Genomic DNA, 27,685 nt, shown 5'->3' with positions numbered 1-27,685 from the left:
CAGTCGTGGAATTAACACATTATTATGCCTAATTTTGTTGTGATGCCCCGCTATATGCATTAAACAATGTAACAAGATTTTCCAAAATAAATCAACTCAAGTTATGGAAAAAAATGCCAACATGGCACTGCCATATTTATTACTGAAGTCACAAAGTGCATTATTTTTTTTTAACATGCCTCAAAAAAGCAGCTTGGAATTTGGGACATGCGGGGGGTGTATTTTGTAGCGTCCCGGAAGAGTTAGTGCTGCAAGGGGTTCTGGGTATTTGTTCTGTTGTGTTTATGTTGTGTTACGGTGCGGATGTTCTCCCGAAATGTGTTTGTCATTCTTGTTTGGTGTGGGTTCACACTGTGGCGCATATTTGTAACAGTGTTAAAGTTGTTTATACGGCCACCCTCAGTGTGACCTGTATGGCTGTTGACCAAGTATGCAGGCATTCACTTGTGTGTGTGAAAAGCCGTAGATATTATGTGACTGGGCCGGCACGCAAAGGCAGTGCCTTTAAGGTTTATTGCTGCTCTGTACTACTCCCTGCGTCAGTGTACCACTCCGTACAGCGGCGTTTTAAAAAGTCATAAATTTTACTTTTTGAAACCGATACCGATAATTTCGGATATTACATTTTAAAGCATTTATCGGCCGATAATATCGGACTGCCGATATTATCGGCCGATAAATGCTTTAAAATGTAATATCATCTCTAATTTATATTCCAAATAATATATTGCGAGAATCGTTTTGAATTGACAATCGATTCTGAATTGAATCGTCATCCCAAGAATCTGTTTTAAATCGAATCGTAAGTTTTATGTTGTCGGTTTTTTTTCACGAAATGTTTGGTGAATTTTTGCATCCTTTCGGCCATGGCCATGTTTGTAGCTGCTAGTTCTCTGCCACTCCGGAGTCCGCGTGGAGAGACCGTAGAAGATGGACGAGGATGGACGAGTTTCACGGAGATGAATGAGCATGTGTCGCACACTTCTGTCTCCCTAAACCGATTCTCGCTTATCCAAACGGACTGGACATTGGCCAAGAGCTAGTGGGCAGCCTAGGATGGAGTCGGCTCTCTTGGTTGCTTCGTTGGGTCTGTTGCTGTCTCTGTTTGTGCCCCCCTAGCAGATGATGGCGTGGAACATGCAGTGTACAGTATGTGTGTGTTGGAATGGCATATTTGTTTTGTTGTTTGTCTAAGAATGGTGCGAATGTACGTAAGCAATATGTATTACTTATACTTTTTTTGGTTGTTTTACTTTTGTAGCTGTATGTAGAAATGGCGCTGCTGGTGTGGCAGCCAGTTGCATTAGCTCTCCTTTTTGTGTTCTTTGATGTTTTCCTCTTGTTTTCATGTTTTTTGCCTTTTCTTTTAGTCTATCACACAGGTGTCAAACTCAAGGCCCGTGGGCCAGATCTGGCCCGCAAACACACGTGTCAATAAAGTACCGTATTTTCTGCACCATAAGGCGCACCTTCAGTGAATGGCTTATTTTAAAACTTTGTTCTTTTATAAGGCGCACCGCATTATAAGGCACATAGAATAGACGCTACAGTAGAGGCTGGGGTTACTTATGCATCCCGAAGTTGCGAGACCTGTTGTGGCTCAATATTGGTCCATATATAAGGCGCACCGGATTATAAGGCGAACTGTCAGCTTTTGAGAAAATTGGAGGTTTTTAGGTGCGCCTTATAGCGCGGAAAATACGGTACTTAATATTTTCTCAGTAAATGTAATTGATTTTTTTATTTTGACAGAAAAAATATATATATTGCTTGAAATTGCATACCTTTTAAACTTTAATAGTATCCAATATTGCAACAAATATTACAATATATTATCATACTTTCCAAACATGTTTTTGTCTAAATAAGAATACTTAACTTTACAGCAAACTACCCATCAAATTAATAAAAATAACAATAAATTTTACGTTGTTCTTTACAGCATATTACTGTAAATTGAAAAAAACTACTACTGTTTTTTTGTGTTAAAATTCTGTTGACTGAGTTGCCAGTTTTTGACTGTAAAATCTACGGTTGTTGTTATTAACGGTGTGTTACTGTAAATGGAAAGAAGGTACATTTGTTTTTAGGGTAGAAAAAGTGTCAGCTAGGTTGCCAGAATAAAAAAAGAACTAGTACTGTTTTTCCATTAACAATATAATGTTGTAAAAACCAATGTCAATTTAACAGTAAAATTCTGGCATAGCTGCCAGCTATTTCCATAAAACCCCACCAAAAAAACAGTGGTACTGTTTTTCCATTTACTGTAAAATGTTGTAAAAACAAATTTAAAAACACTATATTTTACAGTAAAATTTTGTAAATGTAAAGTTTTTTTACTGTAAAATCAACAGTCTACTTAAAACAAAATATAATTAGTAATGAAATCCAGAGGCAAATTCATACATTATTCGCTGATACAAGCGGCCCTCTGTTGGCAGCCATAACTGCGATGTGGCCCTCAATGAAAACGAGTTTGACATCCCTGGTCTATCCTATCCTATCCCATCCCGTCACTGTATTTATTCGTGTGTAAGACATACATTTAATAAGTTGAATGCAATATGAATAAATATCATATTAACAAAATTTGATCTAGGGCAGCACGGTGGTAGAGGGGTTCGTGCATCTGCCTCACAATACGAAGGTCCTGAGTAGTCTTGGGTTCAATCCCGGGCTCGGGATCTTTCTGTGTGGAGTTTGCATGTTCTCCCCGTGACTGCGTGGGTTCCCTCCGGGTACTCCGACTTCCTCCCACCTCCAAAGACATGCACCTGGGGATAGGTTGATTGGCAACACTAAATTGGCCCTAGTGTGTGAATGTTGTCTGTCTATCTGTGTTGGCCCTGCGATGAGGTGGCGACTTGTCCAGGGTGTACACCGCCTTCCGCCCGATTGTATATAGCTGAGATATGCTCCAGCGCCCCCCGTCACCCCAAAGGGAATAAGCGGTAGAAAATGGATGGATGGATGGATGGAAAATTTGATCTAATTTACTGTACTTGACAAAAACAAGTAAAAAATACCATAGGTGTTGATGGTGATTATAAGCGCTAATAAAGTAAGCTAAAGTGGAGGCGTAATGACAGCATCTTCCTTCATTTTCTTTGGTGTGCACGCTCCCCAAACTAATAAATACTTCAACTGCGCGGAATGTGCTGTACGCACCCGGATCCCAAAAGCAATCAATTACGCACACAAGTGCAAAAAAACTGATACGTTTCTTAAACAAATATAATCAAAATGGAACTTTAAATCTTTTTTTTTTTTTTTTAATTAAAAAAAATACTAAAATAATGAATAGACTGGTGCTTTTTTGAGGTAGGTTCTAACCTGTGGGGAAACTGCAGGGCTTGTGGACAGTGGAAAGGGTCAAGTGGTGTACACTGTGAACATCTCAAAGCAATTTTCTCCACTATAGCAACCATTACAAAGGCTAAAATTGGCGTTTAAGGGTGGAATCTTCTTTTCATTTGATGCTTTTATGCTGAAGCAAGGAAGCGGGAAGAAGAGAAAACGCAAACGCTCCATCTTGACAGCCACTTGGGATTAATTATTAGAAGAAGTGTGGAAAGACCTCCTTCAACTCCTTCAAACTCTCTTTCCAGGCAGGCTTGATCCGCACCGACCACGGCGAGTTTTTCATCGAGCCCCTGGAGAAGGGCCAGCAGGATGTGGAGGTGAAGGGCCGCGTGCATGTGGTGTACCGCAGGTCGGCCATCAAGCGGGAAGCTGGCCAACGCGAAGAGACTCTCCGCAATGAAGGTAAAATTGCAGATGCATTGGAGATGGAAAAAAAGCCTAGTGGAGCGGCATTGACCACCCGGGCATAAAATTGTCTTTCAGATACAACATATATACAAAAAAAGAGGATCGAAAGATCTCATTTTGTGCTCGTTTTCACACAACAGTATGTTGATAGTGTTTGTCCACACCTGACTACAACACAGTGTGTCTATAAGAGTGCTAATAGTTCCACTTTGTACATATTGTATCTCTCCACACTGTTGTATATGTCACAATTCAACTACAAACCCCGTTTCCATATGAGTTGGGAAATTGTGTTAGATGTAAATATGAACAGAATACAATGATTTGCAAATCCTTTTCAACCCGTATTCAATTGAATGCACTACAAAGACAAGATATTTGATGTTCAAACTCATAAACTTTATTTATTTTTTTTGCAAATAATAATTAACTTAGAATTTCATGGCTGTATCACGTGCTAAAGTAGTTGGCAAAGGGCATGTTCACCACTGTGTTACATGGCCTTTCCTTTTAACAACACTCAGTAAACGTTTGGGAACTGAGGAGACACATTTTTTAAGCTTCTCAGGTGGAATTCTTTCCCATTCTTGCTTGATGTACAGCTTAAGTTGTTCAACAGTCCGGGGGTCTCCGTTGTGGTATTTTAGGCTTCATAATGCGCCACACATGGGAGACAGGGCTGGACTACAGGCAGGCTAGTCTAGTACCCGCACTCTTTTACTATGAAGCCACGCTGATGTAACACGTGGCTTGGCATTGTCTTGCTGAAATAAGCAGGGGCGTCCATGGTGACATTGCTTGGATGACAACATATGTTGCTCCAAAACCTTTATGTACCTTTCAGCATTAGTGGCGCATTCACAGATGTGTAAGTTACCCATGTCTTGGGCACTAATACACCCCCATACCATCACAGATGCTGGCTTTTCAACTTTGCGCCTATAACAATCCGGATGGTTCTGTTCCTCTTTGGTCCGGAGGACACGACGTCCACAGTTTCCAAAAACAATTTGAAATGTGGACTCGTCAGACCACAGAACACTTTATATCAGTCCATCTTAGATGAGCTCAGGCCCAGCGAAGCCGACAGCGTTTCTGGGTGTTGTTGATAAACGGTTTTCGCCTTGCATAGTAGAGTTTTAACTTGCACTTACAGATGTAGCGACCAACTGTAGTTACTGACAGTGGGTTTCTGAAGTGTTCCTGAGCTCATGTGGTGTTATCCATTACACACTGATGTCGCTTTTTGATGCAGTACAGCCTGAGGGATCGAAGGTCACGGGCTTAGCTGCTTACGTGCAGTGATTTCTCCAGATTCTCTGAACCCTTTGATGATATTACGGACCGTAGATGGTGAAATCCCTAAATTTCTTGCAATAGCTGGTTGAGAAAGGTTTTTCTTAAACTGTTCAAGAATTTGCTCACGCATTTGTTGACAAAGTGGTGACCCTCGCCCCATCCTTGTTTGTGAATGACTGAGCATTTCATGGAATCTACTTTTATACCCAATCATGGCACCCACCTGTTCCCAATGTCACTGTTCACCTGTAGGATGTTCCAAATAAGTGTTTGATGAGCATTCCTCAACTTTATCAGTATTTATTGCCACCTTTCCCAACTTCTTTGTCATGTGTTGCTGGCATCAAATTCTAAAGTTAATGATTATTTGCAAAAAAAAAATATGTTTATCATCAAATATGTTGTCTTTGTAGCATATTCAATTGAATATGGGTTGAAAATTATTTGAAAATCATTGTATTCCGTTTATATTTACATCTAACACAATTTCCCAACTCATATGGAAACGGGGTTTGTAAATGCAGAACAGAGGAACCCAAGGATACAGATGGATTGTGAGTAAAACAGTTCTTTACTTAACAAAAAAGTACTCACGACAATGATCCAAAATAGGAGATAACAAAAAGCGACGGTGCGAAAAAGAGAACACAAAATGAGCACCATGAAAAAAGAACAAACACTAATATACAAACCCCGTTTCCATATGCTCTTCAAGCAGACATCAAAGCAAATTATCCCGTAAAACTGTGAAAGACAGAATTCATAATCTTCTACCCGCACTAATTTGGTTCTGAAAATGTCGACTTTGATTGCACAAAACCCTAGAAATTGCCACAAATGCGCCAGTACTGAGACCAAATTATCCCGTAAAACTGTGAAAGACAGAATTCTTAATCTTCTACCCACACTAATTTGGTTCTGAAAATGTCGACTTTGATTGCACAAAACCCTAGAAATTGCCACAAATGCGCCAGTACTGAGACCGACTAGAGCTGAAACCATTTTTACACCCGTAAACACTGCAATGCGTGCGACGTCATGACGTCATGTCCGCATGCGGGTCAGATTGCATTCACATTAGAAATCCCATTTTTTTGTAAAAGATCGGAGTTGACAAAAAAAATCCAAATTGGACATCCGACCCTGCAGTGTGAACGTAGCCTCGGACAAGGTGTTTTGTTCGACATTCCTAAAAGAAAGACTTTAAAGATTTTTTACTGTGCCTATTTCTATACATGCAAGACATACAGCCCCCCCTTATGGAATATGGAATGCACTCCCAACAGGTGTAAAAGAAAGGGCATCTCTATCCTCCTTCAAAACCGCACTAAAAGAACACCTCCAGGCAACTTCAACCCTACACCCTCCCCTCTCCACATCCCACCTCCCCGGATTGTAAATAATCAAATGTAAATAATCAAATGTAGATACTTTTTCTTATGCTTTCTGATCTCTCTCTCTATGTCCACTACTTGCTGTACATATCCTACCAAGTCAGTCCTACACTGTTCCAATGTCCATTTCTCTGATGATGTAATTGTTGATGACTGAAGTGTTGATATCAACCAAACCTAACCCCCCCCCCCCCCCCCTTCCACATCCCACACCCCGGATTGTAAATAATTCAATGTATATACTCTGATGATTATCTTGTGTGATGACTGTATTATGATGATAGTATATATCTGTATCATGAATCAATTTAAGTGGACCCCGACTTAAACAAGTTGAAAAACTTATTCGGGCGTTACCATTTAGTGGTCAATTGTACGGAATATGTACTTCACTGTGCAATCTACTAATAAAAGTCTCAATCAATCATGCATGTCCACAAACGTCCACTGCAGAGGACGCGGCCTCTCAGGTCAAAAGACTTTCTGTGTTACACTCAGCGTTTCCGGCGCTTTCATTGCAGTGGTGGACTTCGGCCTCGCGGAACTCCCGGCGGCCCTGGACCTGGTCCAGCACAGACTGTCGGAGGCCGAGCGCAAGAGGAGGCACGCCAAGGCGGACGACTACAACATCGAGGTGCTGCTCGCCGTGGACGACTCTGTGGTGCGCTTCCACGGCAAAGAGCACGTGCAGAACTACGTCCTCACCCTCATGAACATCGTAAGTCGGCCGGCGGGGTCAGCGGGTTCCTCAGACGTCAAATATCACTGCTCTGACATCACGCTTTGTCAACAGCTTTTTTTATGGATTACGGCGGAGGTTAGCTGGTTCTTTATGGACCTCAGCAGCTCCTACCACCATAATCTCCTTACCAGGAGCCCAAATCCTTCAAGTCAGATTTTCACAGAGCGCCGGTTTCACTCGGTAACAGTTACCAGTTGGGGAGCCCACACGGTGGTCTGATAAGCTGCGCCAATCAAAGAGTCGACTGTGGGCCGGCGGGTTACGCCACCTTGGAAAACCGCCGCGACTTATGAGGAATGATGGGTTAATTGATCTAGCATGTTAGGCTTCATTTGCCTAATTGGTGCCAGGGAGAATGTGCTGCTATCTGTTAAGCAAATCTTTTTACATTTTCTGGAAGAAGCGAGGGGTTTGCCTGTAAGCCAGCAGAGCCGTGCCCGTGCTCAAATCCCTCCGAATCCCTCCTGTAGTACCACCTGGAGAACCCCCCACCCCCCACCCCCCATCTCTCAGAGGGATTGATTACTGGACATCCTGTCTGCGAGGTGCCTGGCACACAATGGCAGCGTTGTTCCAGCACGGGCCACGCTGATGCGATGTTGTATACAAGCCAGGGACGCCCCTCGTCGCCTCTCGTCCACAGCTGCTGCTCTCGTTTGGCAGCCGAATTCCAACCTCTTTAAGTGCGTGTGTTGTCCATGTGTGTTCCTTCTGGCTTTGCAATTATCCCCGCACACATGGCCTCTGAAGACATACCAGAAACTTTCAAATCTTCAAATATGCAAGCTCAGCAGTTTGGGTATCAAATTATTATAGCAGCTCCTGTTAGACCTTGTTTACCTGAAATGTTGCTATTTTATCTTGGGGGAAATGATGTGATCCGCACTAATCGCCACTTTTGTCCATGGCGTTGGCGTGCGCGTCATTGGGACGGCTACTTTTACAAAACCCAAAACCAGTGAAGTTGGCATGTTGTGTAATTCGTGAATAAATACAATGATTTGCAAATCCTTTTCAACCTATATTCAATTGAATAGATTGCAAAGACAAGATATTTAATGTTCGAACTGAGAAACTTATTTTTTTTTTTGCAAATAATCATTAACTTCAAAATTTAACGGCAGCAACACGTTGCAAAAAAGTTGGTACAGGGGCCTTTTTTACCACTGTTACATGGTCTTTCCTTTTAACAACACTCAGTAAACGTTTGGGAACTAAGGAGACCAACTTTTTAAGCTTTTCAGGTGGAATTCTTTCCCATTCTTGCTTGATGTACAGCTTAAGTTGTTCAACAGTCTCTGTGTGGTATTTTAGGCTTCATATTGCGCCACACATTTTCAATGGGAGACAGGTCTGTACTACAGGCAGGCCAGTCTAGTACCCGCACTCTTTTACTATGAAGCCACGCTGTTGTAACACGTGGCTTGGCATTGTTTTGCTGAAATAAGTAGGGGCGTCCATGATAACGTTGCTTGGATGGCAACATACCTGTATGTACCTTTCAGCATTAATGGTGCCTTCACAGATGCATAAGTTACCCACGCCTTGGGCACTAATACACCCCCATACCATCACAGATACTGGCTTTTGAACTTTGCGCCTATATCTTTTCCTTATTGGTCCGGAGGACACGACGTCCACAGTTTCCAAAAACTATTTGAAATGTGGACTCGTCAGACCACAGAACACTTTTTCACTGTGCATCAGTCCATTTTAGATGAGCTCGGACCCAGCGAAGCCGGCGGCGTTTCTGGGTGTTGTTGATAAATGGCTTTCGCTTTGCATAGTAGAGTTTTAACTTGCACTTGCAGATGTAGAGACGAACTGTATGTTTGTAGTTACTGAAAGTGGTTTTCTGAAGTGTTCCTGAGCCCATGTGGTGATATCCTTTACACACTGATGTCGCTTTTTGATGCAGTACCGCCTGAGGGATCGAAGGTCCGTAATATCATTGCTTACGTGCAGTGATTTCTCCAGATTCTCTGAACCTTTTGTTGATATTACGGACCGTAGATGGTGAAAGCCCTAAATTCCTTGCAATAGCTCGTTGAGAAATGTTGTTCTTAAACTGTTGGACAATTTGCTCACGCATTTGTTCACAAAGTGGTGACCCTCGCCCCATTCTTGTTTGTGAATGACTGAGCATTTCATGGAAGCCGCTTTTATACCCAATCACGGCACACACCTGTTCCCAATTTGCCTGTTCACCTGTGGGATGTTCCAAATAAGTGTTTGATGAGCATTCCTCAACTTTCTCAGTCTTTTTTGCCACTTGTGCCAGCTTTTTTGAAACATGTTGCAGGCATCAAATTCCAAATGAGCTAACATTTGCAAAAAATAACAAAGGTTTCAAGTTCGAACGTTAAGTATCTTGTCTTTGCCGTCTATTCAATTGAATATAGGTTGAAAAGGATTTGCAAATCCTTGTATTTTGTTTTTATTTACGATTTACACAACATGCCAACTTCACTGGTTTTGGGGTTTGTAAGTATAGACGACACTCGCAGATTGATTCCTGAGAACAAGCGTTCTCTGTATTGTACATTTCGGTTTTGCATGACAAGGTTATTTTTTTAAATTACGTTAAACCAAGCGCTTGGCTCCGTTTACTCCGAGGGGAAATCTCCGGAGCAAAATCAGTGTCTTTAGTCCGCCATGATTATCAAGCCAAACGACGCTAGTGCGCGTGCGCCTGACTTCATATTGCCTAAAATGCATTAATAAATGAGGATTTTTCGGTAATTAAAAAATTAGACGGTGTTACTAACCGTCTGGAATTTTATCGCAAATTATCATTATACCGTTTATTGTTACATCCCTCATCCATTTACAAGTAAAAAGTCAAGAGCGGTCACGGCATGTTCTTGCCGCTGATGTAGGTCAATTTTTTTAGGGCATTGGGGCAAATGACGAGGGCGGTCGCGTGATGTTGCCGTGGTTAATTTCGAGCCCTGTATGTATACGTATATGTATATATGTATATATACAGTATGTATATGTATGTATGTATACATACAGTATATGTATATATGTATATGTATATGTGTATATGTATATATGTATGTATATGTATATATATATATATATATATATATATATATATATATATATATATATATATATATATATATATATATATATATATATATATATATATGCATATATATATGCATATATATATATATATATATATATATATATATTGGACAAGCGGTAGAAAATGGATGGATATATATATGTATATATCTCAGCAAGTCTGTTGACCTTACCTTGTCTGGAACTCTCATAGCATTTATTGACCCAAATGGACTCATGGTAAATGAAATATTTGCTGAAGCAGTTTGACTGAGGTTCAGCGTCCCTTTAATGCCCAGGAAGCCATTCATCACCATCGGGGGGCTGTTTTTGTGCAGCGAGGTCATAACCCTGCAGAATGTGTTGCCTATTTGTTGATCCTGTTTGGAGACCTTGTTCCTTTGTGAAAATGACAAACAGGCTGAATTTTGTGGTAGATGGGGTGATTGTGACTCACCGGCTGTAATTCACTGAAAGAGAGTCCAGTGGTCGAGCTGTTCCATCGATGAAAGCGCATGTTGCAAAGGGTGACTCGATAACCCGTGTCCAATCCCAGTGAATGTCACCATTGAACGTTGTCGATAGAAACATGGCTGCCCATTTAACATTTCAGCCCTGGAAGGCGGCGGAATGAGATTATTAAAAGCCTTTTTAATTTGATTTGCATAATAATACGAACCGTCTACGATTCGGCAATCATTTGTGATTAGGTGACCGCTATTGCAGTTTGAATTATAACGTAAGTGAATATTTGATACTTCCCCATGGCATTTGCCTTAATTGACTTATGAAATTAGCTTCATTAACTCTGAGTCAGTCAAGGACAGCATTGATAAAGAAAATAATAATCATAACTCATTCAATAAGTAAAATGGAAAATTGTCAAATAAATATAAAATATTGTATATAATGTATGATAAAATAACAAAGATATAATTTACAAAACGTGAAAGGTGAATTTAGTTAAATTACGAAATAATTCGATGTAGAATTTATTTTATTAATTAAATTTAAAAATTATAAAATTTTATTTGAAATATATTCTAATAAAGTTAAATGAAACAAAACATTGTATACAAAATGGAACAGTTAATTATCTCCCATGGTGATGTTGCAAATTATGTAGTTTAGTAAAATAACCACACAAAAAAAGGTCTATTTAAATTAAAAAAAAGAAATGATTCAAAAAGAAATAAAATAAAATACAAAGAAACCAAAAATTTTGTTGAATAGCAAAATCTTTAATTTAATGAAATTACAAAATAATGCTGTGATTTTTTAAACTGTATTAAAATATATATATTTTTTTTAATCAGAAAAATATTATAATAAACAAAGTTAAATGAAACAAACTTTTTATTTATTTATTTATTTTTTCACAAAATGTGAGGTGTTAATCATCTCCCATGTTTGAGTTGCGAATTCTGTAATTTAGGGAAATTACAAAATGATTAAACATGAACAATGATTGAATTACATTTAAAAAAGGGTTTATTTTAAAGATAAAAAATAGATTATTTAAAAATGAATAGAAGACAAATACAAAACATTTATTTTTTTAAATTACAAAATGGGACCAGTTAATCACCTCCCATTGTGGAATAGCAAATTCTGTCACTTAGTGAAATGACAAAATATTTAAACGTTGAATATTTTATTTTACCGAATTATAAATATATTCTAATAACAAATACAATTAAATGAAACTACACAAATATGAAGAACATGTATTCAGATAACCATCTTCCTTTGGGGAGTTAGAAATTATTTAATTTAGGGGAAACCATAGAATAATTAAACCTAAAAAGTTTAAAAGTTTAAGAAATAATTAAAGAAAAAAAATGATTATTTAAAAATAATTACAATAACTACAAAAAATATTCAGGAAAATGTGTCAATCATCTCCCATAATAACGTTTTAAATTCTGTAATTTTGTGAAATTACACAATAATTAAATGTAAAAAAGTTATTTTAATTTAAAAACAGTAACTTTTAACTATGAAAAATTATGAAATACAAAGAAATGTTAAAATAAAAAATTAATAATTCATACCTCGTTTTTAGTTAATTTATCAAAAACATGAAATAGAATTAAAAAAAATAAGTACCAGTACATTGGAAAAATAAGTTGCCTCTATATTGAAGCTATTATCGTATATATCTGATTTATGACACTAAAAGACTTCCAAAGTTTGCGATTAAATAGATATGATCAAAGTAGTATCAATCTCACGGAGACTCCTGAGCCATTTTGACAAACAAGTCACGTAATCCGTAATGTAGCGTTAGGAACCACAGATCCATTCCCCATCAACAACAATGCTAATCAAGCAGACTATTTGAGAGCCAACAACGATTATTTTGGGAAAAAATTATGATACAGAACCTTATATTTTTGAGCCCGAACACAAAGAGGATGAGCAATACATTTTAGAAGCCGAATGGTAAGCGGATGTATCCTTATTGAAACACTGTAGCATCAGCAGCATTGGTAGGTGCTAAACATACAAATTAACCATAATAAACCATAATTTAAAAAAACAAACACTTACTGTAATATTTCCACTCTTGCTGGGATGTCGACTGAAGGGACGCTCACATAATTCCGTTTAGATGAAGATTTAATCTCAATCCCCACGAAGGCTTAAAAAGGGTTTTTGTGTCTTTTTCGCCATCTCGGGGGTTGTCAAAGTGGACCAGCCTGTCGGTCCATGGCCACATGTGTCTACTACCAGGTGAGAGATGCATGAATAATAATCTAGAATTTACTTTTAGCAAGTTTGAGACGAGGCAGAAGCAGCCGCCGGCTTAAAGTGTCAACAATAGCACCGTTAGCTAGCATTAGCTCACTGCTATCAATGCGCCGCTAAAATAGTCTGTCTGCATTGGCGCTTATGATAACAATATCACTCATATTTGGTTAGTTTTTGGGTCACGACATGGAAATGGAGTATTGTTGGCGGTTTCTGGATGTTTTTAGAGGGTAATGGGCGCAATAGAGGACCCTCGATCTGTTGACTCAATTGTTAGCTACCGTATTTTTCGGACTATAAGTCGCAGTTTTTTTCATAGTTTGGCCGGGCTCCAGTGCGACTTATATATGTTTTTTTTCCTTTTTTATTATGCATTTTCGGCAGGTGCGACTTATACTGCGGTGCGACTTATACTCCGAAAAATGCGGTATTTATTTACGATTTAGAATGCATAAAAAAATCAATCAATTCCTTTATTGTCATTGTCATGATAACACTTAAGCCATACATGTCAACAAGATTTTGTTTGAGCTTTGTCTAGCGGCATATAAACTGCATTGAAGTGCAAGTTGACCATAGTTTACAGTTTAGCATTGTCAGGAAGATGGCGAATAGAGGGACGTGGGGGTGGGAACAGTCAGATGTCTGATGGGTGTTACGTTGATGTTGCAGCAATGAAATGTCCAGAGCACAATTATTGAGGTGGTGAAGAGTGAGGTAATAAGATGGTCCAGGATAGCAAAGAGGAAGGCTGTTCATTTAAGCGCTATATAAATCCCAATTATTGTTATTATTATTATTATTTAGCAGTCTCACAGCCTGCGGATACAGACTGTGAGACATTCTGGTGGTCCTGGCGCGAATCGATCTATACCTCCTTCCAGAGGGTAGCAGGTTGAAGAGGCCATGTGCTGGGTGGTATCTGTCCTTCAGGATGTTATGTACTCGCTTTAGGCAGCGAGTTGTGTACATGGCACTCATCTCTGGGAGTATCGTCCTTGTAATTTTCCCCGCCGCTTTAACCACTCGCTGGAGGGCCTGTTGGTTCGCTTTCGTGCAGCTAGCAAACCACACTAAAAAGCCGTAAGTGAGGACACTGCTGATGGCACAGTTGTAAAAGTTTACCATTGATTTCTGCGGAATGTTTGCGCAGTATAGTTTCCTCAAAAAAAAAAAGACGTTGTTGGGGCTTTCCAACTGTAGAAGCAGTGTTAATGTTCCAGCATAGATCTTCTGTTATGTCCACCCCTAAGAATTTGAAATGCTTGACCCTTTCTACGAGATTGTTATTGATTAAAAGTGGAGGGTGTTTGTTCTGCCCTTTCCTGCGGAAGTCTACAATTAGTTCTTTGGTTTTGTTAGTGTTAAGAACCAAGTTGTTGTTAGCACACCATGAAGCCAGCTGTTGGACCTCTGCATTGTATGCTGTCTCATTATTGTTACTGATGAGCCCAAGTACCGTGGTGTCGTCGGCATATTTGACAATGAGATTGGATGTTGAAGAGGCTATGCAGTCATGTGTGAAGAGGGTGAAGAGCACAAGGCTTAGCACACAACAAAGCATTGTCTTACAAAAGTATATGTGAATAATAAACAACACATCTCTTTCCAATTTTTGCTTATTTTCATTATGACTGATCTGATAATATGGTCAGATTACAGAAGCATTACTCCAGTGATGTAGAATCTACGGAAACAGCCGAATATATTTGGGGTGGAATATACCAAATGGCTGACTGAATTTGTGGCATTTTATGACATTTCATGCGGTATTTTTACATGCTTTGCGGATCGTAAAATCCAATTGAATATGGTTTATTGGATACAATGAAACGTAATTAAACATATAAAATGACCTTGTTTTTCCACTCTGCAGGTAAAAAAAACCTCACAAAACATGGAAAGTGAATTGGCTCCAATTTTGAGACGGCAAGCAAATAAATAGTTGCCTCCATCTGTTTTGGTACCCTAAATATGACCCCAATGAAGCCACTTGATTAGGTACACAACGACATCCACTTTTGATTGACACTATCAGAAAGGAATTAACTTAATTTAGTTTGTTGTAATGTTTATTTTGGCCATCCTGGGAAACAATTCTGGGTATTAGACATAAAAGCTCAACTGTGGTCATGTGAACAGATGCGACCCCCAGCAAAGAGTGGAGCCTCAGTTTAACCTGTTGACTATAGCAGTGTTTTTCAACTTTTTTTGAGTCAAGGCACATTTTTTTCATTGAAAAAAATCCAGGGGCACACCACCAGCAGAAAATGTTAAAAATGAAACTCAATAGGCTATATCGTAGGGGTGTAACGGTACGTGTATTTGTATTGAACCGTTTCGGTACGGGGGGGGTTCGGTTTGGTTCGGAGGTGTACCAAACGAGTTTCCACACGAACATATTAAGCTAAGCTAAAGTCTTAACAAGCTGCTCCGCTTCCTTCTGCCTGTCTCTGTCAGAACTCTACACAGCACCCACACAACCATCTGATTGGTTACATACAGAGCGGTAACAGCCAATCAGCAGTGCGTATTCAGAGCGCATGTAGTCAGTGTTTAGCGTTTAGCAGGTAAGCATCAGGCAGAGGACTCTCCCCAAATTATAATAAACACCTCCCAGTCAACTACTAGTAACATCACTAAGAGCCCGTTGAACTTCTAGAAACATAAACTGCAGCTCAGCTCGCTCGCAGTCCTGGCTTGAGGTGAAGGCTAATTCGCTTTTAGCGTAACGTTAGCTCCTTTTGCGGTGTGTGTGTGTGTGTGTGTGCGTGTGTGTGTGTGTGTGTGTGTGTTACGGACAGCAAAGCCCTGTCTGTCTGTTATTTCACTTTACTTTTTTCTGTGTTGATTGAGCTGTGTTGAAGCAGCAAAAAAGGACAGTATGTTAAATGAAGACTTTCTGTCTCTGATAGTTGATATACTAATGTAACTGCATCATAAAGCCTACATGAACTCCATGGAGTTCAGGGATGAATAGTCTCTCCTGTTGCTATTGTACTATTTTTTCAGCTATAGTTACATTAATCATTAGTTATGGAGCAGCCTAGTTTTGAATGGCGGGGTCCCTGCTATCACATGTTGATAAAAATATAACATTTACATAATAAAAATCAACTACAGGCTTCCCAAATGCTGTAATAAATTAAGCATGATGAGTTGATTTGAAACTGTTTAATGTTGCACTTTTTATATGTAGAAGAAAAGTTTTGTCATTTTATATAATCTTAGCAACAACTTGAGGCAGTTTAATGTTGATTTACGTGGGCAGAATTATTATAGTGTTCCCAATGTTAAAAGGATAAAGCCATTGTTTACAAATTTGGTAAATAAATAACCAAAAAATTTATATTTTGTTGTTTTCTTACCGTACCGAAAATGAACCGAACCGTGACCTCTAAACCAAGGTACGTACTGAACCGAAATTTTTGTGTACCGTTACACCCCTACTATATTGTCAATATAAAGTCGTTCTCATCAAATACCTGACGCAATTGTTGGATATGACTTCAAACCATAACCATCCATGCATCAATAATTATCTTGTCTCAAAGTAGGCTCACAAAGCAATTATCTACCTTCTGCCACCTACTGATATGGAAGAGTATTACATGGTTCCTCTGCTGATCTCGAGACAGCACAGACGCTCTACGACGACACATTATTTGCGGATTATAATTATTGGTTTGCAAAATATATTTTTCTGACCAATTAGGTGGAATTGCATCATTTTGCATGGCACACCAAACAATATCTCACGGCACACTAGTGTGCACAGTGGTTGAAAGACACTGCTCTAACCAACACATTTTACACATAAAATAGGCTATTTTCAAGTAGAAGTACGTCATGCCTGCGTACAATATCACAACAAATGGCAATCATATGGCTATTGTCAGTACTATCAGAAAACAAAGACTAAAACCAACTACAACCAACTCTAGCAATTGTTATACCGGTGAAAATAAGTATAGCATACTTAGCAGCCTAATGTACGCCCAAAACTAAAGAGACAACAATAACATGCGGCTCTTGAACCGCATGCGGCTCTTGAGCACCGCCCTAGTGGCTCCCTGGACCTTTTCCAAAAATAGGAAAAAGATGGGGGAAAAATATATTAGTTGTTTTAATAATGTTTCTGTAGGAGGACACACATGACACAAACCTTAATTGTTAGAAAGCCCACTGTTTAATATGTTTGTGTTTATGCTTCACTGATGACAGTATTTGGCCAGCGCTGTTTTGTCCTACTAATTTTGGTGGTCCTAGAACTCACCGTAGTTGGTTTACGTGTACAACTTTCTCTGTCGCTGCCACAGAAAGACGTGTTTTATACCACTCCTTTTTGTCTCAGTTTGTCCACCAAACATTTTATGCTGTGCGTGAATGCACAAAGGTGAGCTTTGTTGATGTTATTGAATTTCGCGGAGTGCTAATAATCCATGCTTACATGCTATTTAGGCTCGCTGTGTGTACATTTTGCATCTTTATGCCTCGTTTGTAGGTATATTTGAGTTCATTTAATTGCCTTTACTAATTTATAGTTGCATGTCTCATGACACATTATCTGTATGTGATATTGGCGGCATTTCTGATTGTGTGCCATGTTGTTCCAGACCACAGCAAACGTTACCCAGCTTGCAAAGATTGTAATAAATCCATTAGAAGAAGACAGCCTGTCCTTTCCCTTAACTTGGACACACACATCTATACCTTTGGCAGTTTTAAGCCAATAATTTCCTGGAGTTATCTAACCCTCTAAGACAGTGGTTCTCAAATGGGGGTACGCGTACCCCTGGGGGTACTTGAAGGTATGCCAAGGGGCACGTGAGATTTTTTTTTAATATTCTAAAAATAGCAACAATTCAAAAATCCTTTATAAATATATTTATTGAATAATACTTCAACAAAATATGAATGTAAGTTCATAAACTGAACATCAAATCAAGTAGGCTATTCCATTCATTACCATAAACCCAGAGTTATCCCCCATGCCATGATGGTTTGACCCTCACTAAAATGTCTGTCAAATAGAACTGTGAAAAGAAATGCAACAATGCAATATTCAGTGTTGACAGCCAGATTTTTGTAGACATGTTCCATAAATATTGATGTTAAAGATTTCTATTTTTGTGAAGAAATGTTTAGAATTAAGTTCATGAATCCAGATGAATCTCTATTACAATCCCCAAAGAGGGCACTTTAAGTTGATGATTACTTCTATGTGTAGAAATCTTTATTTATAATTGAATCACTTGTTTATTTTTCAACAAGTTTTTAGTTATTTTATATATTTTTTTCCAAATAGTTCAAGAAAGACCACTACAAATGAGCAATATTTTGCACTGTTATGCAATTTAATAAATCAGAAACTGATGACATGCTGTATTTTACTTCTGTATCTCTTTTTTTCAACCAAAAATGCTTTGCTCTGATTAGGGGGTACTTGAATTAAAAAAATGTTCACAGGGGGTACATCACTGAAAAAAGGTTGAGAACCACTGCTCTAAGACACTTACTTAATGTGTTGCCTTCATTATAACACTTATATAAAGCTTTTAACTTTTTGCGGCTCCAAACAGATTAGTTTTTTGTATTTTTGGTCCAATATGGCTCTTTCAACATGTTAGGTTGCCGACCCCTGGCCTATAGGCTACTGTTTCAAATGTTTTATTGGTTTGCAAACATTATTTTTTTGACCAATTAAGTCGAATTGCATCATTTCCCACGGCACACCAAACAATATCACACGGTGTACTAGTGTGCTGCGGCGCAGTGGTTGAAAAACACTGGCCAAAAAAAAAAGTGTCTTTTATATTTGAGCTTTCGGGTTTTTAAGCGACCTTTATGTATGGAAATAAAACTTGTTGAAGCGGACGTCGGGAATGGCGCCGCTGCATAGCGTACATTCCACGTCGTCATAAAGCCAAAGACAGCAGCTGACACATTTCTGGGTCAGCCGGGCCTTTTCTCTCTCTCTCTCTCCATCCCTCTCATTCGCTCTCTTGCCCCGCTGCGTAACATCACTGGTTGTATTGGAGCCTTGCCGGTCTATTAACACAATATTCCAACAAAAGTCACATGAAATCAGCCAAAAGTAACTCAAAAGGAGCGTACGGTATTTACCGTGAACATGTCTCAGTTCTGATGGATATGTTTCTTGTTTAATCCTCCTTGCAGGTGGATGAAATCTACCACGATGAGTCTTTGGGGACCAACATCAACATCGTCCTGGTCCGCATGATCATGGTCGGGTATCGGCAGGTGAGACATCAACAAAGAAAAAACATTGTTCAGTTCAGTTCAGTTCAGTTTATTTCGAACATGCATACGATACAATGTAATGCATCACATATTTCCAGTTATTTCATTACAGCATGTCCGAAAAGGAGCAGGAAGAAGCTGAGCTTATTTAATCCTACCCCTTTTCATACCATAGCAATTTTATCCAATTTCCTTGTTCTCTGTAACAGAGGGGGAATAAATAATAAATAAATAACATACCATAGTAAGTAAACAAATATTAAATACATAAATAATCTTTATCTAAAAAAAAAAAGGGTTCAAGATGTTTGTCATGATAGAATAGAATAGAATAGAATATATCTTTATTGTCATTGTACATTGTACAACAACATTGTAAGCAAAACTAATTTAGTGCAAATTCATAACACATACAACCATAAGAACATAGATAAATAGATAAAAATACATAAAATACATACAAATAGCAAGCACACAGCTCACATGCACAGTCATTATTGTCGTCTTGTGTTCAGCGACCCTATTGCTCTCGGGTAAAAAGTGTTCTTAAGTCTGTTTGTCCGGCATTTTATTGTCCTGTATCTCCTGCCCGAGGGCAGCAGTTCAAAAAGTTTATGTCCAGGGTGAGATGGGTCCCTTATGATGTTTTGGGCCTTTTTGAGGCACCTGGCACTGTACAGTTCATCTAGGGCAGGGGTGCTCATTACGTCGATCGCGAGCTACCGGTCGATCGTGGAGAGTGTGTCAGTCGATCACCAGCCAGGCATTAAAAAAATAGTCCTAAAAATGAGCGATCATAAATCTTCACTATGACGTCACTTTCGTCACTTCATTGACATTCACGGCACCTGAGGGTCTTCTGAGATGACACTGGCTGCTGCCAGCTCATTAAAATTAGGAAGGCGAGAAACACTTTATTTCAACAGACTCTGGCGCCGTACCTGTCGTCAAAACTCCAAAGACCGACTGCACAGTTGCACAATAAAAGCGCTTCTTCATCCTGCCTGCGCTACCAAAATAAGAGTCTCAGAAAGCTGGCGTGCACAAGCTAGCAAGCTACGGAGTTTGCCGACAATGTATTTCTTGTAAAGTGTATACAAAGGAGTACGGAAACTGGATAAATAAGATGCCAAAAACCAACCACTTTCATGTGGTATTGGACAGAAAGGAGGACTTTTTTTCTCCTCCATTCGAAAATGCGGACGTTATCAGCACCACTGTCTGATTCCAATCAATGCAAGTCATCAGAATCAGGTAATACACCAACTTATATTCTTGTCTTCATGAAAGAAAGGAATCTATATGTGTTAAACATGCTTGTATTATCTTTAAACACTTTTAACTTATTAACAATATTAACTATATGTGTTAAACATGCTTGTATTATCATTAAACACCTTTAACTTGTTAACAATATTAACTATATGTGGTAAACATGCTTGTATTATCATTAAACACCTTTAACTTGTTAACAATATTAACTATATGTATTAAACATGCTTGTATTATCTTTAAACACCTTTAACTTGTTAACAATATTAACTATATGTGTTAAACATGCTTGTATTATCTTTAAACACCTTTAACTTGTTAACAATATTAACTATATGTGTTAAACATGCTTGTATTATCTTTAAACACCTTTGACTTGTTAACAATATTAACTATATGTGTTAAACATTCTTGTATTATCATTAAACACCTTTAATTTATTAACAATATTAACTATGTGTTAAACATGCTTGCATTATCATTAAACATCTTTAACTTGTTAACAATATTAACTATATGTGTTAAACATGCTTGCATTATCTTTAAAAACCTTTAATTTATTAACAATATTAACTATATGTGTTAAACATGCTTGTATTATCATTAAACACCTTTTAACTTGTTAACAAAAACATATATTTCATAAATAAGTAAATATAAATTATATATATGAATGAGGTAGATCCCCACGACTTGATCAATTGAAAAATAGCTCGCCTGCAGAAAAAGTTTGAGCACCCCTGATCTAGGGATCTTCTAGGGAGGGGAGAGAGCAGCCAGTGATGATTATTGTCCTGTGTACTTAGTGAACACTTGTAGTTTAAACAGTCTCTTAAACGGAATCATATTGGGGCTTTGTTTGATTTCTTTAGTTAATCTGTTCCATAATTTAATTCCACATACCGATATGCTAAAGGTTTTAAGTGTTGTACGAGCATACAAATGTTTTATATTAGATTTTCCTCTAAGGTTATATTTCTCCTCTTTTGTTGAGAATAATTGCTGTACATTCTTGGGTAGCAGGTTATAGTTTGCTTTGTACATCATTTTAACTGTTTGCAAATGCACCAAATTGTTGAATTTTAATATTTTTGATTCAATAAATAAAGGGTTTGCATGTTCTCTATATCCAGCATTATGTATTATTCTAGTAATCTTTTTTGTAACACCGTTAATGAATTAAGCGCACATTTGTAGTTGTTTCCCCATATTTCTACACAATAACTCAGATATGGTAACACTAGTGAACAGTAAAGAATATGAAGTGATTTTTGGTCTAGAACCTGCCAGGGGGTGATCAAGGATGATGGGTCAAATGCAGAGAATCATTTCGCCACACCTAGTGTGTGTGTGACAATCATGGGTAACTTTAACTTTAACTTTAACATGTTTTGCTTTATTCATTATTGATGTGTTTCTTGCTACTTTGTTGTATATTTTTTACATGAGATTCCCAATTCATTTGATCATCTATTATTACACCCCAAAATGTGTTTTCTTTTACCCTTTCAATTCCGATATTATCGGCCGATAAATGCTTTAAAATGTAATATCGGAAATGATCGGTATCAGTTTCAAAAAGTAAAATGTATGACTTTTTAAAACGTCGCTGTACGGAGTGGTACATGGATGTAGGGAGAAGTACAGAGCGCCAATAAACCTTAAAGGCACTGCTTTTGCGTGCCATCCCAGTCACATAATATCTACGGCTTTTCACACACACAAGTGAATGCAAGGCATACTTGGTCAACAGCCATGCCGGCCACACTGAGGGTGGCCGTATAAACAACTTTAACACTGTTACAAATATGCGCCACACTGTGAACCCACACCAAACAAGAATGACAAACACATTTCAGGAGAACATCCGCACCGTAACACAACATAAACACAACAGAACAAATACCCAGAACCCCTTACAGCACTAACTCTTCCGGGACGCTACAATATACACCCCCCGCATGTCCCAAATTCCAAGCTGCTGTTTTGAGGCATGCTAAAAAAATTATGCACTTTGTGACTTCAATAATAAATATGGCAGTGCCATGTTGGCATTTTTTTCCATAACTTGAGTTGATTTATTTTGGAAAACCTTGTTACATTGTTTAATGCATCCAGCGGGGCATCACAACAAAATTAGGCATAATAATGTGTTAATTCCACGACTGTATATATCGGTATCGGTTGATATCGGAATCAGTAATTAAGGTTTGGACAATATCGGAATATCGGATATCGGCAAAAAAGCCATTATCGGACATCTCTACTTTCAATATTTACTCTGTCTATCTGTAATTGTGTTTGACTTTCTCTTCTACTGTAACCATTGTTTTCAATAGGAAAAGCAAGTGGAGTTACATGCTTTTCATGAATAGCAATTAGGGATGGGTACCTAATGTGATACTTTTTGGCACCGATCGAATCCCACAGGTCCTACTAGGCACTGTTGGCTTATAGCCAACAGTGCCATGTTACAACAAAAAAATGTACTCAAAAAACGCTGTAACGTGAGTAAAGGCTTCACTTTTCCAAAAATGTGCTGCTTTGATGCTAACATACATTGCTGTTCAAATGCTACTGATTAGTGATTTTATATGGCGATTTCAAAACCTCCAAATTTGTTAATGAAAACGACAACTAAGATGCACTCTACGATAAAAGTATCTAATGCGTAATAAGTACAATACTTACAGTACCAACACTTTGTAGGGCGCAACAAAAACCTCGATTTAGCAAAGACTGTACTGTCGAGCCAACACACCATAAACTATACATTAACATCTTGGACATGCAACTTAATGTTATACTTCATTTCATTTTTTTCCCATTTATTTATTTATTTCAGGCAATGACATAAAGTACAACGTTGACAACACATAATAATATACATTAAAATAGTGCAAAAGGTAATGCATAGTATGTAATGCATGATTGTCCAGTTTTGCCTGAAAGGGAGTGGGAAGAAGATAACTTATTTAATCCCACCCCCAGTTCTCCATTCAGTGATTTTTCACATGAGTTTCACTGTTACTTTGTTCAAGGATTATAATACAGATGTTGTATCATAGTGGCATTACCACATGTAACAATAATTATTACACTGTAACAATAATTTGTATCAACAATGTAGGAATAATGAATATACCAACAATGGTAATAGACAAAATAGCAATAATGGTAATAGACAACATAGCAATAATGGTAATAGACAACATAGCAATAATGGCAACAGACAACATAGCAATAATGGTAATAGACAACATAGCAATAATGGTAAGGAAACATTGAGCACATGTTAACACTTTGAGACAGAGTACAGCAACAGGTCAAATTAAAGACCCTCATCTCTATATTTGAACCAGACCCCATGTTTGTATAATAGTTTAAATCGATTAATAGTTTGGCATTGCTTGTGTTGTAAGTCCAGTTTGTTCCATAGTTTTACTCCGAATACAGACACACAAAAACGTTTACGAGTGGTTTGAGCTCTCGGCAATGAGAAATATCCAAAGCCTCTCAAGTTATGAGCCTGCGCTCGTCTTATAAAAAAAACGTTGTAGATTAGGCGGCAATAATTTGTTAAATGCTTTATATAAGATTATTAATGTATTATATTTAACAAGGTCATCAAATTTGAGCAACTTTGATTGCATAAATAGATTATGAGTATGTTCTAAATAACCAATGTTGTGAATGATCCGCACTGCTCTTTTCTGTAATATGATAAGAGGATGAATTGTGTTGTGGTAAGTATTCCCCCATACTTCAACACAGTATGTAAGGTATGAGAGTACCAAGGTGCAGGATAGAGTACGGAGTGCATTTTCATTGAGGTATAGTTTTGCTTTGTTTATAATTGAGAAGCTTTTGGAGATTTTTGTTTTAATGTGTCTGACATGAGGTTTCCATGATAGTTTACTATCAATTATTACTCCCAAAAATGTATTCTCATTTACGATTTCAATTTGGGTACCATCAATACTTATTTTCTGTTCAGACATTATGTTGGGATTTCCAAACATCACTATCTTAGTTTTATTTGTATTCAAAGATAATTTATTTGTGTCCATCCATTTTTTTACTATGTCCTGTGTTTACTGTATTTATGAGCTCATTATAGTCATTACTACTGTAGAATATATTTGTGTCGTCTGCAAATAGTATAAATTTCAGTACTTTAGATGTATTAAAAATATAATTAATATATACATTAAACATATATATACTATGAAAATGAAAAGGTATAAAAACTGGACAACAGTGATCATAATCAGCTATTTTTTTTTATGTTGTAATAAACATTTGTATGTTATTATGGCACAGTTGGTAGAGCGGCCGTGCCAGGAACATGAGGGTTCCAGGTTCGATACTCCCAGTGCCACCCACACTGGTTTAGATGTACATAATAGGTTTCACTATGTAAAGCGCTTTCAGTCTCTCGAAAGCTGAGAATAGAAATGTGCACATATGCAAATATGAAGGCATGCACTGTATATGCTACAGCAGTGATTAGCAAACATCTAATTGTATCAATTAATCAAATCTTCAAATACAGTATTACTGTTCAAACTAGGGATGTCCCGATCCAGTTTTTTGCACTTCCGATCCGATACCGATACTGACCGATACCGATACTGGCCTATCCGAGCATGTATTAAAGTTTAAAGTTATTTAGCCTACTTAGTTGTCAGAATCATGTTGAAAAGGGTTTTAGTACTCTTGATAACAACTAACCAGCTGAATTAGGGGAGTTTGAATAATACACAATGGTTGGTAACAAGAAACTGACCTGTTTATTCAAGGATAAACACAAAATAGACAAAATTATACATGACAAACAGAAATGGCATCATTGAAACAAGGGCTGGGCGATATGGCCTTTTTTCAATATTGCGATATTTTAAGGCCATATTGCGATACACAATATATATCTCGATATTTTGCCTTAGCCTTGAATGAACACTTGATGCATATAATCACAGCAGTATGATGATTCTATGTGTTTTGATTGATTGATTGAGACTTTTATTAGTAGGTTGCACAGTGAAGTACATATTCCGTACAATTGACCACTAAATGGTAACACCCCAATAAGTTTTTCAACTTGTTTAAGTCGGGGTCCACTTAAATTGATTCATGATACAGATATATACTATACTATCATCATAATACAGTCATCACACAATATAATCACATTGAATTATTTACATTATATATAATCCAGGGTGTGGAGGGGGGCGCCGGATGTAAGTGTCAAAAAGACAGCCAAAAGAGTTGAGAATAAATCTAAAGTTAAAATATAGGGTAGTAATGCACCCATTTGCAGGAAATGTAGTCTTGATTTTCAAAATTTTCTTTCAAGACTTGCATGTCTACATTAAAACATTCTTATTCATACTGCATTAATATATGCTACTTTTAAACTTTCATGCAGAGAAGGAAATCACAATTAAAAAAATCACTAATTTTTTCATACGGTGTTGATGTGGAAATTTTTGCCTCGGCATTTTGATGGTGTGGGCGTGTGGCACCGAATGGAGATAAGCGTCTCGACAGACGTTACAATATTTGAACAATGATGACGAAAACTGTTTTCTCTGTCGTGTGTCGAAATTTGTTATGCGCTTATTTTTTTATTTGATTTTGTGCGTGGCATAGATTTGCCGTGCGCAGAGGACGCTTGAGCAGTGCGCAATTGCACAGGCGCGCACCTTAGAGGGAACGTTGGTCACACGGCTGCGCTAGAATCACAGCTAACGTTAGCCATGCTGCTACCTCTCTGCTGGGAGAGGGCGTATACGTATGTGACGTATGTGACGTATGACGTGACAGTATGTGACGTGTGTAAGAAGGTGCGCTTGCTGTCTTTGAGAGGGAGACACAGGAAAGAATGAGAAGAGCCTGTCGTGTAATGCCAGCAGCTAAAAGCAACTGCTTGAGAATCCACAGACATGTGGATGTGTTGAAGGTGTGCTGGAAAATGCGGAACGGAAATTAGGGAGCAGCAGAAAAGTGAAATGTATTATTTAAATCGGTGCGTTGGAAAACACGGACCGGAGTTTTTTTTTCAAACTGGATCTGGATCGGCATTTTCCCATGCTTTGCCGATACGCATTTTTTGGCAAATATCGGCGGCCGATTCGGACCAAATATCGGATCGGGACATCCCTAGTTCAAACTGTGTGTAATGTTACAGTGGCCAACAATATTAAACATACTTGTTTAATAAAACCTCTGCCTTGTTTTTAATGAATATGTAGGCCTACTATGTTACTGTATTTTAATGTTGCTCACTATGATGATACTTTTTTCTGAGGTGAAAAAGACTTAAGAACCAGTGCGCTACAGCATGTGGAACATGTACACTTGACTCTAGCAGATATGCCACCTATTGGCAGCAATCATTTATCAATAATGCATCCCACTATGCTCTCGGAAAATTGCAAAGTGCTTGTGTACCACTTCAACCAGAGAAAGAAAACACTGCATGAATAGGTGTAACTTCTTTTGTTGGCAAGCTTGCCTACACGTGTGCTTTTACGCCCTCCTCCGCCTCCGCGCTACCTCCTGCTGGTTGCCAAAGCAGAGGCGTGCTGTTTACCTAGCGCCGTCATGATGACATCCAACCTGTTGACTGAGTCGGCGTAGGACCCCCCCCCCCCCCTGAATATGGAGGGCACAGTTCAATTCTGCCTAGCAACGGGTGATGATGACACAACAAAGTCACGTGACCTGGGAAAAGGATTTGAGCAATTCTGCTGATGTGAAAAAAGTAATTTTTATCTGTCATTGGGGAATAATTAAATTCTGCCTAGCAACAAGCGATGACATAAGCATATCACATGACCAATACAAAGAATACAAGCAATTCAATTTTTTATGCAACAGAAACTTTTTTACGCCCACCCCAAAACTGAAATATTATTTAAAAACTGGTATTTATTAATGAATAATGACACTAATTGGAAAAGTCCCGCCTGCCTCTCACCCCCCTGACGCCTCACCTTAAGTGGCGTGAGAGGGAGGCCCTGCTTTGATCATTATCAAAGAATACAAGCAATGGCGTTTTATTATAAAAACTTTTTCACGCCCCCCCCCCAAAACTGAAATACTT

The 27,685-nt window shown here is 38.2% G+C and overlaps 1 protein-coding gene across 2 annotated transcripts in view; it reads left to right on the top strand.

Moving 5' to 3' along the window:
* Positions 1–27,685, top strand: part of adamts14 (ADAM metallopeptidase with thrombospondin type 1 motif, 14) — a 101,230-nt gene that overhangs the window by 19,912 nt on the left and 53,633 nt on the right. For both annotated transcript variants that reach the window (XM_061966575.2, XM_061966573.2), the window contains exons 3-5: positions 3,609–3,765; positions 6,986–7,182; positions 19,216–19,299. In XM_061966575.2, the coding sequence (XP_061822559.2) occupies positions 3,609–3,765; positions 6,986–7,182; positions 19,216–19,299 (438 nt within the window). The remainder of the gene's footprint in view (positions 1–3,608; positions 3,766–6,985; positions 7,183–19,215; positions 19,300–27,685) is intronic.

This window comes from Nerophis lumbriciformis, linkage group LG11, assembly GCF_033978685.3.
Source record: "Nerophis lumbriciformis linkage group LG11, RoL_Nlum_v2.1, whole genome shotgun sequence".
Lineage (NCBI taxonomy): Eukaryota > Metazoa > Chordata > Actinopteri > Syngnathiformes > Syngnathidae > Nerophis > Nerophis lumbriciformis.
Note: the sequence above shows the minus strand (reverse complement) of the source record. Positions and strands in the feature narration are given on the sequence as shown.